The sequence below is a fragment of the Manis pentadactyla genome, chromosome 9, assembly GCF_030020395.1.
Source record: "Manis pentadactyla isolate mManPen7 chromosome 9, mManPen7.hap1, whole genome shotgun sequence".
In the NCBI taxonomy this organism is placed as follows: domain Eukaryota; kingdom Metazoa; phylum Chordata; class Mammalia; order Pholidota; family Manidae; genus Manis; species Manis pentadactyla.
In genome coordinates, this window is record NC_080027.1 from 74,398,261 (window position 1) to 74,410,344 (window position 12,084).

Here is a 12,084-nt window from a genome sequence, read left to right on the forward strand (position 1 = left end):
TAATCTCCTGACTCCTGGTCTGTTATTCTAACTACTCCAGTGGCACCACTCGGCTCCTTAGCCATCAGCATCCTTTACACTGAACAAGGATCCCACAGAATTTTGCTTTGGCCTTGGCTTCAGCACCACTTGAGTTTTCCAGCTTCACAGTTTGAAACCCTCTCAGCACAGCTGTTGATGAGCATGAAGCTATCTTCTCAGCCCAGGACATGGGCCGGGGGAGTAGCATTCTGGTTCTGCACACCAAGGGAGTTATCCCCAGGTGCTTCCCAGCAGTGTGTAATCACAGATGTTGGTAGCTAATTGCCAGGACATGCTATCTACAAATCATTAATGTGTTTTCATTAGTTGGGGAGGAAAATATACTCAGATCTGGAGTTGCTCTACTTCTCCTTCCCAAGAAGTGTCCTGACATTTTTTCCTGCCATTATCTCTGATAAGCACCTATGTGACTGGGCAAACAGAAATGTTTTATTTTTTTCCTAAGTTCACTAAACCTTTCTTTAGCTTTCTAGTTAACAAAATCCTCCTCTTCTTTTGCCCAATAGGTACTCCAATATCTTTGTTACCTCCCCAAGCCCTGATAACCTCCACACTCTGTTTGAATTTGTATTTAAAGGATTTGATGCTCTGCAGTATCAGGTAGGAAATTAGGATAAGAACTTCTTTTGATTCAGTGCTGGGTTTAAATCCAGGTGAAGTCTTTAGAATGTCTGTTTACTTTCTTAATATTTAGTTTCTGAATCTTGTTTTTAAAGTTTGTCTTGGTTTGACTTTTTTCTCCATTAGGAGCATCTGGATTATGAGATTATTCAGTCTCTAAATCCTGAATTTAACAAAGCGGTGATCAGAGTGAACATATTCCGTGAACACAGGCAGACCATTCAGGTGAGGCTTATTTGAAAACCCTGCTGTGTGGGGCCAGTGTCCTGCTCTGTTTACATGGCTCCAAAGATGTCCCCTTTTACAGCCTTTTTTTTTTCCTGTATAATTACTTGTCTTTTAGACAATGTAGTTGTTTTATGCTAAACCTGTTCCAGATTTGCAGCCTCTTCTAATGAAAAACACTCAAGCAAACTAACAACTATATGTAGCCAGATTGGAAAGTTGTAGTTTTGTCCCGTGAAAATTGAGTAAGTGTGATTGGAAGTGTGTTAATCAGCTAAAAGAAATATAATCATTGTTCTGACATGAGTTCTAATTGCTTAGTTATAGCAGGTTTTGAAATGGTGCATCTGTAACCAAAACAACAACCTCTCCATATAAAAGAAAAAGGGACTTTGCAAGATGTACTCTGAATCTTTGTGGTTTAGCCAGTGGCCTATTTTCCTCTTTAAACAGGGTTTCCCTGAAAGCTCTATAAATCTCCAGCACTCTGTAAGCCTGTATGGTCTGCATTCTTCCAAAGGGTGCAATTTTGTTACATTGTAGACAAAAATCAGTGTGACAGGCTTGCAGAAGGGCTGGAGACCCATGGGCTCCTAGTGAAGTAGGCTTATTGATTATCTTTGATGTAGGAGTGGGAAGTGGTTCAGGTAAACTTTATGCCAGTTTATGTCTTGATGTTCATGCCTGTCAAGGCACATATATATATGTATATATATGTCTGTCAGGGAGGTATACCATTTTCAGTGGTCCAGAGTATAAAATGTTAAGTATTTAATGCCTTTTACATAAGGATCTTAATTTTTTTTCTTACTAGATCTCTTTCTAGTATCTCTTCATTCTGTACATTTCTTCCTTTTGCCTGATTCCCTCAGCTGGGAAGAGGAAAGACTGCTGGCAAGGTGGGCTGGAGGGTAGGCTTTAGGCAATGATTCCTGTTCAAACTCAAGAAAAATACATAAACCAAAGAAGGAAAACCTTGCCCTGAAATGCCCTGGCTTAGCCCTCACTGCTCTTGGGTTTGTAATTAGAGACCCTCTCATACTGCCAGTCTTGTCTCCAGACTGGAGTGTAAGCACAGGAGAGGTGATCTGATTTTATCAGGCTCCATTTGTGTCTCTTTGAGGCTTCCTCCTTCTTGCTGGAAATTGAAAAAAAAATAAGTATTAAAGTCTGCAGTGCCTCTCCAGGGGGCTTTCTGCTCCTTTTATGAGGCACTTGTTTAGTTTTTCCCCTTAAGAATCCAAGACATGAGGCCCTGTTGAGGATGTGTATCCTGCTGTTAGAAGTGAGTGAGGCCACTGCCTCCCTGACCCATCAACTTCTATCAAAGCAGTTAAAAAATCTTACTTGTAATGAAATACTTCAAACGTTTTTGTAAAGGAGTGCAGAGACCAGTGGAACACACCGATCCAAGCACTCAGGCTTAAGAAATGCTGACATTTTGCTGTTTGCCCTGTTTATTTCATATTTTATAAGTCATTTATAGTTTTGTTGTAAAGATCCAAAATATTACAGACACAGTGGAAGTCCCTCTTGTGCTCCTCCCCATGCCATTCCCTTCTGTCACTTCCCATAGGTAACTCTACTCTGAGATGGGTATGTTTCCTTTCAATTCATGTATTTATATTTTGCTATGTAATTATGTATCCATAAATGGTAAAATACTATACTTACCCTTTTTCAGCTTGTCTTCACGCAACATTTGTTTTCATTATTTCCCCAGATTGAATCTTGTAGATCTGGTTGATTTTAAGCTTTTATATATATATAACCAGTAGATAGCCAGTAGATAGCCAACCAATAATATAAATAAATAATACAAGGAAATGTGTATATTGAGAAGGGAATAGTCTTAGTAGTGTCCCCACCAGCACAGGGAGCCTTGACCTTTATAGTGACAGTATCAAAGTGGGGAGCACAGTGCTCAGCATGTCATCCTTCAGAAAGTGGACACCCTCCCACTAGCCACCTCTGGGGTCAGGTTGTACTTCTGGCTCACTGGCTGGAGGGAGGCTGGAAGAAGAAGGAGAAAATAGAGAAGAGAGAAAGGCCAGGGAGGTACCACCTATCAGCAATAGGCCAGGTGCTGGGTGAGGCATTTTTCTTTTTAATGCAGGTATCATTGATAAGCAATCTAATGAAGTTTCACATGAGCAACATTGTTTTTTCATTTTCCACCCATATTATCAAGTCTCCCCTACACTCCATTGCAGTCACTGTCCGTCAGTGTAGTAAGATGCTATAGTCATTTACTTGTCTTCTCCATGCTGTACTTACTGCCTTCCCTGTGACCTACCTGTATTGTGAGTGCTAATTATAATGCCCCTTAATCCCCTTCTCCTTCTCTGCCCACCCACCGTCCCCAACCCCTTCCTTTTAGTAACCACTTGTCCCTTCTTGGAGTCTGTGAGTCTGCTGCTATTTTGTTCCTTCAGTTTTGCTTTGTTGTTATACTCCACAAATGAGGGAAATCATTTGGCACTTGTCTTTCTCTGCCTAGTTTATTTCACTGAGCATAATATCCTCTAGCACCATCCATGTTGTTGTAAATGGTAGGATTTCTTTTCTTTTTATGGCTGAATAATATTCCATTATATATATGTACCACATCTTCTTTATCCATTCATCTGTTGATGGACACTTAGGTTGCTTCCATATCTTGTCTGTTGTAAACAGTGCTTTAATAAACATAGGGGTGCATATGTCTTTTTAAATCAGGGATCTTGTTTTCTTCAGGTAAATTCCTAGGAGTGGAATTCCTCATTCAGATAGTATTTCTATTTTTAGTTTTTTGAGAAACTTCCATATTGTTTTCCACAGTGTTGAACTAATTTACATTCCCACCAAGAGTGTAGGAGCGTTCCCCTTTCTCTGCATCCTTGCCAGTATTTGTTGTTTCTTTTGGATGTTGGCCATCCTAACTGATATGAGGTGGTATCTCATTGTGGTTTTAATTTGTATTTCCCTGATGGTATGTGGAGCATCTTTTCATGTGCCTGTTGGCCATCTGTGTTTCTCCTTTGGAGAAGCATTTGTTCAGATCTTCTGCCCATTTTTTAATCGGATTATTTGTTTTTTGGGTGTTCAGGTGTGTGAGCTCTTTATATATTTTGGATGTTAACCTCTTGTCAGATGAGTCATTTAGGAATATATTCTCTCCTACTGTAGGATGCCTTTTTGTTCTACTGATAGTGTCCTTTGCTATGCAGAAGCTTTTTAGTTTGATGTAGTCCCATTTGTTCATTTTTGCTTTTGTTTCCCTTGCCCAAGGAGATACGTTCAGGAAAAGGTTGCTCATGTTTCATATTCAAGAGATTTTTGCCTATGTTTTCTTCTATGAGTTTTATGGTTTCATGACTTAAATTCAGGTCTTTGATCCATTTCGAGTTTACTTTTGTGTATGGAGTTAGACAACAATCCCCTTACATGTAGCTGTCCAGTTTTGCCAGCATTTGTTGAAGAGGCTGTCATTTCCCCATTATATATCCATGGCTCCTTTATCATATATGAATTAGTCATATATATGTGGGTTTATATCTGGGCTCTTTATTCTGTTCCATCAATCTATGGGTCTGTTCTTGTGCCAGTACCAAATTGTTTTGATTACTGTGGTTTGGTGGTAGAGCTTGAAGTCAGGGAGTGTTACCTCCCCAGCTTTATTCTTCCTTTTCAGGATTGCTTTGGCTAGTCAGGGTTTTTTGTGGTCCCATATTAATTTTAGTTAGAACTATTTGTTCTAGTTCATTGAAGAATGCTGTTTGTATTTTGACAGGGGTTGCATTGAATCTGTAGATTGCTTTAGGCAGGATGGCCATTTTGACAATATTAATTCTTCTTATCCATGAATATGGGATATATTTCCTTTATTGGTGTCTTTTTAAATTTCTCTCATGAGTGTCTTGTACCTTTCAGGGTATAGGTCTTTCATATCCTTGGTTAGGTTTATTCCTAGGTATTTTGTTATTTTTGATGTAATTGTAAATGGAGTTGTTTTCTTGATTTTTCTTTCTGCTAGTTTATCATTAGTATGTAGGAATGCAACAGATTTCTGTGTATTAATTTTTTATCCTGAAACTTTGCTGAATTCAGTTATTATTTCTAATAGTTTTTTGGTGGATTCTTTAGGGTTATTTATGTACAATATCTTGTCATCTGCAAACAATGACAGTTTTACTTCTTCCTTACCAGTCTAGATGCCTTTTGTCTCTTTGTGATGTCTGATTGCCATGGCTAGGACCTCCACTACTGTGTTGAATAAAGTGGTGAGACTGTGCATCCTTGGCTTGTTCCTGATCTTAGAGGAAAAGCTTTCAGCTTTTCACTGTTAAATATGATGTTTGCTGTGGGCTTGTCATATATGGCCTCTATTATGTTGAGGTACTTTGGGCAAGGCATTTTTACATTTATCTGATTTGTTCCTCAATCAACTATCAGGCATTTCCTCCATTTTGCAGAAGAGGAATATGAGGCTCTTTGAGATTGAGTGACTTGTTCTGGGTCACCCATTGGTAGTTGAACTGTTTGAACCCCAGTGTCTGACTCCAGCCCATTCCATTTTTGCCCTGCCAAGGAAAACTGAAAGGAGTGTTAAAAAATAATCCATCCAAGTAAATCTAATTGGCTTTATTAGGAGATTCATGATTTGGGCAGCATCTCCTCTAGCAAAGTAGAGAGATTCTCCAAAGGGTAACAGAAAAGAAGAGGTTAAAGGCAGAATAACAAAGTCATAAGCAGAAAAAAGGGATTATTTTGGGTGAGGTCAGCTTCATGTTGTGACAAAAAGTCTTATAAGTTAGATATTTCTTTGGGAGATGGAGAGAGCACATGGTGACATTGTCTTACTGATGCCGACCGGAAAATTCCTGACTGACATTTCTGGGGCAGGTTGAAACTGCAGTTAAGTTAGATACTAAGTGCTGGTTTGGTGAGTTGGCCTAGCAGCAGTGTTCCCATGTTGGGCCTGTGTCTTTCTCTTTAACAGGAGGAATGAGAAAAAGAAGTGGAAGGGGGAAAGACGGAAGGGAGTAACCTTTCTGATGCCTTACCAGCCATCACAGCTGTGGCCTTAGGTGGCCAAGATAATAATACAGATTTTTCTTTCCCACAGTATATACATCCTGCAGATGCTATGAAACTGGGCCAGGCAGAGCTTGTGGTGATTGATGAAGCTGCAGCCATTCCCCTCCCGCTGGTGAAAAGCCTGCTGGGTCCCTACCTTGTTTTCATGGCTTCCACCATCAATGGGTAAGGCATGCTGCGTGGGAGCCTCTCTCCTGCTGAAGGGTCTTGCCAGTGAGGTGACATGTAGCAGAAATGGCCTGGGCCTGGGCAGGCAGGTCATACTCCTGAAGTCTGATCTTCAGGCTTGCTTCAGTCTCTCCTGGGGCTTCTGCAGATGGGAGGTGGCCCTTACTAATGAACTGTAGCTCACGTCTGGTCTGACATTAACTGGGCAACACAACAGAAGAATTTGGTAGCCCAGGTGATGCATGTCTCTGTCTGTAGGCCTGGTGAAGTTTTAAAGGATACATGGATGGTAATATCAATTGTGCCTTATATCTTAGAATAATGTGAAAATATAGTGTTAAAATAAATCTGTAATTAGTATAAGAAGGTAGGCCTATGATGGCTCAAGAGCTTTTTTTTAAAAAAAACTTGAGATATTTAGTTCATGTTTGCTATAGAAAAATTAGAAAAACCAGGTATGCAGAAAGAAAATTACCAGTAATCCAACAATCTAGAGAGCTTCTGCTAGAATTTTGTCATACATTTCTGTGCATTTATTTTATTTTATCATTTTGAACAAAAATGTAAACATAGCTTTCGTATTGTTTTTAACTTGCTTTTTTACAGAACAATATACTATGAAATCTTCCTTGGTCAATAAATATGTATCATTAATACTGGAAAGATTTCTGTATGAAAATCACATCTTGAGATAATTCTGTATTACAGATTTATTATCGTGACTACATAAAAATATTTAAGTAAAATGGATTTTACTGTTTTTTGCTAACAGATTTATTAAGATATAATTCATATACCATAAAGTTTGCCCATTTAAAGTAGATAATTCATTGTTTTTTAGCATATTCAAAGAGTTGTGCAACCATCACCACAGTCAATTTTAGAACATTTTCATTACCTCCACAACTCTCTGTCACCCTCCTGTCACTCACTACCCCTCAGTCTTAGGGACCCATGAATCTACTTTCAGTCTCTAAGAATCTGCCCCTTCTGGACATGTCATATAAATGGAATCATACTGTAGGTGGGCTTTTGTGACTGGCTTCTTTCACTTACCACACATTTTCAAGGTTCATCTATATATCTTATATTGGTACTTCATTCCTTTTGATGGCCAAATAATATTCTATTGTATGTTTATACACATTTTGTTTTTCAATTTATCTGTTGATGGACATTTTGGGTTATTCTGTCTTTTGGCTTTTAGAAATAATACTGCTGTGAACATTTACATACAGGTTTTTTGTGTGGATATGTTTTCAGTTCTCTTGGGTATATGCCTTGATCAGATAGTAACTTTATGTTTAACTACTTGAGGAACTGCCAGAGGTGTTCTCCAAAGCAAAGGTACCATTTTACATTCCCACCAGCGGTGTAGGAATGTTCCAGTTCTTCCATGTCCTTGCCAGCATTTGTTACATATCTTTTTGATTATAGCTATCCCAGTGAGTATGAGGTGGTGTCTCAGCATGGTTTGCATCTGAGTTTCCCTGGTGGCCAGTGATGTGGGCATCTTATTAAGTGCTTATTGGCTGTGTGTGTGAGTCTTCTTTGCAGGAATATCTTTTCAGATCCTCTGCCCATTTTTCTATTTGGGTTGTCTTTTTATTATTGAGGAGTTGTATGAGTTCCTTATATATTCTAGATAAAGTTCCCTATCAGATACATGATTTTCTCCTATTCTTTGTCTTCTCACTTTCTTGATAATGTCCTTGGAAGCATGGAAAGTTTTAGTTTTATTGCTTGTGCCTAGTCTTTTTTTTTTTTTTTTTAATAAATAAATGGAATTCCTTTGAGAAAGCTATGTTATGTTGGGTGGAGAGGGGGAGTAAAATACTTCAAAATCCAAGTTTTTTGAGCATTCTTTAAAAGTAGAGTTTGAGTAAGTATTTGTACAGTCTTAGAATATCATAACAATGAGTACTGTGAAATGATGTAATACTGAAGAAACAAAACCCACTGAGCAGTCTGTACATGCTGTGACTGAAGACAGGGAGAAAATACAAATGAAAAGAGCTTGTTTGGTGATCAGATTATAGATTTCTTTTTTTCCAGATTATTTGTTAGTTGTTCTATATCACCTTTAAGTGAAGTAATGAGGTATTACTTGAATGGTAGATTTGTTTAGTTTTGGTTTTCTGAACTGGAAATGCTCTGTTCATTTCTTTATGAATGTTACTTCTAATGGCAGCCCTCATTAACTGACCATTGAACTGTGATCCACTTTCGTTACATAAAGGCTGTACCCATATCATCTTCTCAGTCCTTACTTTTTCCCTCACAATATAGTCCTGTAAGATGTGTAGAATAATCCCCTCTTGAGGATAAGGCTAAAAGAGGTGGAGTTCCTTCCTTGCCCAGAAGAACAAAGTAGATGCCTTAATTGAGGCCTGGATGGCTCCAGGCTGAGCCACGCAGCTGCCCTGCCTCCTTTGGACATGCTCATCCTGGGGGAACTGGGGTGTAGTATCTCAGCAGGATGAGGAAAGTACTTTTCTGTCATCTCCTAGACAGTGGATTAGGGAGGCTGATTGCCTTTGAATTTGCTCTTAGATATGAGGGCACTGGCAGGTCCCTGTCTCTCAAGCTAATTCAGCAGCTCCGTCAACAGAGTGCCCAGAGCCAGATCAGCACCACTGCTGAGAACAAGACCACGATGACAGCCAGACTGGCATCAGGTACCCCCCGAGTTCTGAGTGGGCTCTGTTGTGCACACAAGCCCCCCAGAGCCCCTTGTCAGACCCTTCTCCCTCATGCCATCATGGGTGCCAGACCTTCCTCCCATCAGGCAGAAAGGTCAAGTCCCCAAGAGGTAGAGTTGCTTCTTTCCAAGGAATGGCAAGGCAGTCACCAGATGAGGGCCAGAGCCCAGCCTTCTGGGCTGGAGCCTTGGTTGTCACCGTCTCAGGCATGGTTGCAACTGACGTAGTGAGATCCCTTTGGGACTGGTGTCATGGCAAGTTGAACATCCATCAGAACAATTTAAAGCCACTCTTTAAATTCTTGAGCCATATTTATGTGGGCCCCATGTGACAAAGATAAGTAGAACATTGGCCTTGCTCTTTTAGACAAAGCGTATTTAATAATTGTTTCTCATTGTGTGTTTTTTGTGGGGAATAGCACGGACGCTGCATGAGGTTTCCCTGCAGGAGTCCATCCGATACGCCCCCGGGGATGCTGTGGAGAAGTGGCTGAATGACTTGCTGTGCCTGGACTGCCTCAGCATTACTCGAATAGTCTCAGGCTGCCCGTTGCCTGAAGCCTGTGAGCTGTATCCTCCTGGGTCTCACTGTCCTCTAACAGGGCGAGGGGTGATGAAGGAATTAAACAGAAGGTTTGGGCCCTTTGTTTCATAGGCTGCTGCTCCGGGGAGGGGGAGAGTTGAACATTCTCTGTTTGCCTTCTCCATCTTCCCTCTTGTGCTTCTGTTCGGGATCTGGGGCTCCTCTTCCCAAGCTGAGGGAAGTCCTCATATCCAGGGGACTCTTGGAAGCAGTATGTTTCGGGCTTCCTCTGATTTGTTTTGGTTGCTTAACTCCAGACCCAGCTACTATGTTAACAGAGATACCCTGTTTTGCTACCACAAGGCCTCTGAAGTTTTTCTGCAACGGCTTGTGGCCCTCTATGTGGCTTCTCACTATAAGGTGACTGCAGCTAGCCTTTGGGTGAACTTCACCCCGACAGTGCCCCTTGACTTGGCTTTTCACGTCTTTTATTATCCAGAGGTTCAGGGGGCTGCTCCATGGGGACTTCAGTGTCTTGACACTGGCAAGGTCCAGTGATCTGGTTGCTGGGGTTGCATTTCCCAATGTTCAGGCTTAACTTGGGCTTATAGCTTCATGTACAGAGTGTGGAATCTCTGCATGTAGCTCAGTGCACAGTAGCTGGAAAGGAGGGAGAGCTATGCCCATTTTAAAAGGGGTACTTTTATATCTTGCCTGTTGTATCCCAGTAGTACCGTTTGACCTGAGACCAGCCTTATACCTCTGACCTATTTTTAGGGAACAGTGAATGAGAATTTAGAATATTTGAAATTCTTAAAAACTAAAGGGCACGTTAGAAAGGATGCTTTTTGAGTGTCTGGTAGTATTTTTATGAACGTCCTTTAATAGAAGGCTGAAGAGTTGGTGTTAGAAGTGGTGACCCTTTTCTTGAAATAGCAGCCTCTTCTCAGGAGAATGCTTACTTCCCAGCTGTGAAATACAAGTGCTAACTAAACAGTTCTCTGTCCCTGCTCTGCAGCCTCAGCACTCATGGTGAGATGACAACCATTTGAGTCTAAGTCTCACTTGAACCATTACGAAGAGTCTCAGGCTGGCTGGCCAAGATGCTATAAAAGCTCCCTGTGGGGTTTTCAGCTCATCCCTTAGCTTTGGGGAAGGCAGTACTCCAGACATCTGATAGTTCCTGAGTAGCCTCCTAAGTGAAGGACAAGGAGGAGTGTCCTCACTGACCCGTGTTTGTACCCCCACAGAACTCTCCCAATGATCTCCAGATGCTCTCCGATGCCCCTGCTCACCATCTGTTCTGCCTTCTGCCTCCCGTACCCCCAACCCAGAATGCCCTTCCTGAAGTGCTTGCTGTCATCCAGGTACAGAAGCAGAGGAATCCTTGTGGCATTGATTTGGGAACCACTTAGGCATTGAGGATGAGTGGCTTGGTAACTTTAGTGAGGGAGGGGAAGCTGTTGATTGCTGGTCTGGAGCTAAGTGGTGGGGTATATGCAGGCAGGCAGTTGGGGTACACTGAAGAGACCATAGCTGACAGAGGCCCGGAGCCCTGCTGGTCATAGGTGGATGAAAGCCAGAACTGACCACTTGTATTTTGACTTACAGCTCCTCCTAAAACTAAACATTTTTGTTTTCTTCCTTTATTATGAAAGCAGTACATGGTACTTATAAAATTGGAAGAAATAGATTGTAGAAATAGTGTTTTTAATACCTGACATGTATTTATGCAAATCTGTGTTGTTTCTCCTTTTTGTAAACTTGAGATTATAGTGCTGGTAATCTTTTTTTTTTCTTTATTTCAGTGTGTCAAATATTCATAAGTTTCATAATTTTTAAAGGTCCCATTGTATTTCATTATATGCATGTACCATCCTGTGCTTAACCATTCTCCTCGAAGACTCTTCAATCACTGTGGTTTGCATTGTTCTGTACAGAGCGGCACATGTACCCTTGTGTGGAGCCCCCCTTCTAGCTTGGTTTTTGCTCTGGGTGGGAGGATGTCAAGATGCTGCCTTCTTGGTGACAGTGTCAGGATGCCCACAGGGCACAGAGGTGAAACTCCCAGTGGAAATGGATAAGTCAGTTACAGAGTTGAGCCTGAAGTGGAGGGGAAACAGCTGGCCTTGTCTGAGACCTTGCAGCACGCTGGTGATATTCTGTGAGTGGCTCCCAGTCTGGAGCTGCCTTTTTGTCTGCACTGTCTTGCTTCCCTGACAGGTGTGCCTTGAGGGGGAGATTTCTCGCCAGTCCATCTTGAACAGTCTGTCCCGAGGCAAGAAGGCTTCAGGGGACCTGATTCCATGGACAGTGTCAGAACAGGTGATGACGCACTTTCCCCGGTGTGTCTGAGCGAGCGAGCTGGCACTGCGGGGGAGGTGTTTTGTTGCTAAGTTCCTGGCTTGTGTCCTCCCACACAGTTCCAAGATCCGGACTTCGGTGGCCTTTCAGGTGGAAGGGTGGTTCGCATTGCTGTTCACCCAGATTATCAAGGGGTAATGTGTCCTCATGGCTCTCTCAAACCTTATATGTTGTTACTCACTGCAGCTGTGCTGCTGGCAGCTTGGGAGGGCAGGTGTACTTGGTGGTTGGGATAGGAAGCTGGTCAGGGAGCAGGCAGTTGCTCCTCTGAGGACCTGTTGCCCAGGGCTGGGAGTGGGCAGTGGACAGGATGATTGTGTGTGCCTGCTCTTCCTTTGTGAGGATGGGGGCTTATGAAAAA

At 41.7% G+C, this 12,084-nt stretch overlaps 1 protein-coding gene across 3 annotated transcripts in view; it reads left to right on the forward strand.

The window, feature by feature from the left end:
- NAT10 (N-acetyltransferase 10) overlaps positions 1-12,084 on the forward strand; it is a 53,290-nt gene that overhangs the window by 23,366 nt on the left and 17,840 nt on the right. For all 3 annotated transcript variants that reach the window (XM_036891779.2, XM_057507539.1, XM_036891778.2), the window contains exons 10-18: positions 549-642; positions 790-888; positions 5,996-6,132; positions 8,689-8,813; positions 9,256-9,406; positions 9,683-9,779; positions 10,610-10,726; positions 11,583-11,684; positions 11,783-11,857. In XM_036891779.2, coding sequence (XP_036747674.2) covers positions 549-642; positions 790-888; positions 5,996-6,132; positions 8,689-8,813; positions 9,256-9,406; positions 9,683-9,779; positions 10,610-10,726; positions 11,583-11,684; positions 11,783-11,857 — 997 coding nt within the window. The remainder of the gene's footprint in view (positions 1-548; positions 643-789; positions 889-5,995; positions 6,133-8,688; positions 8,814-9,255; positions 9,407-9,682; positions 9,780-10,609; positions 10,727-11,582; positions 11,685-11,782; positions 11,858-12,084) is intronic.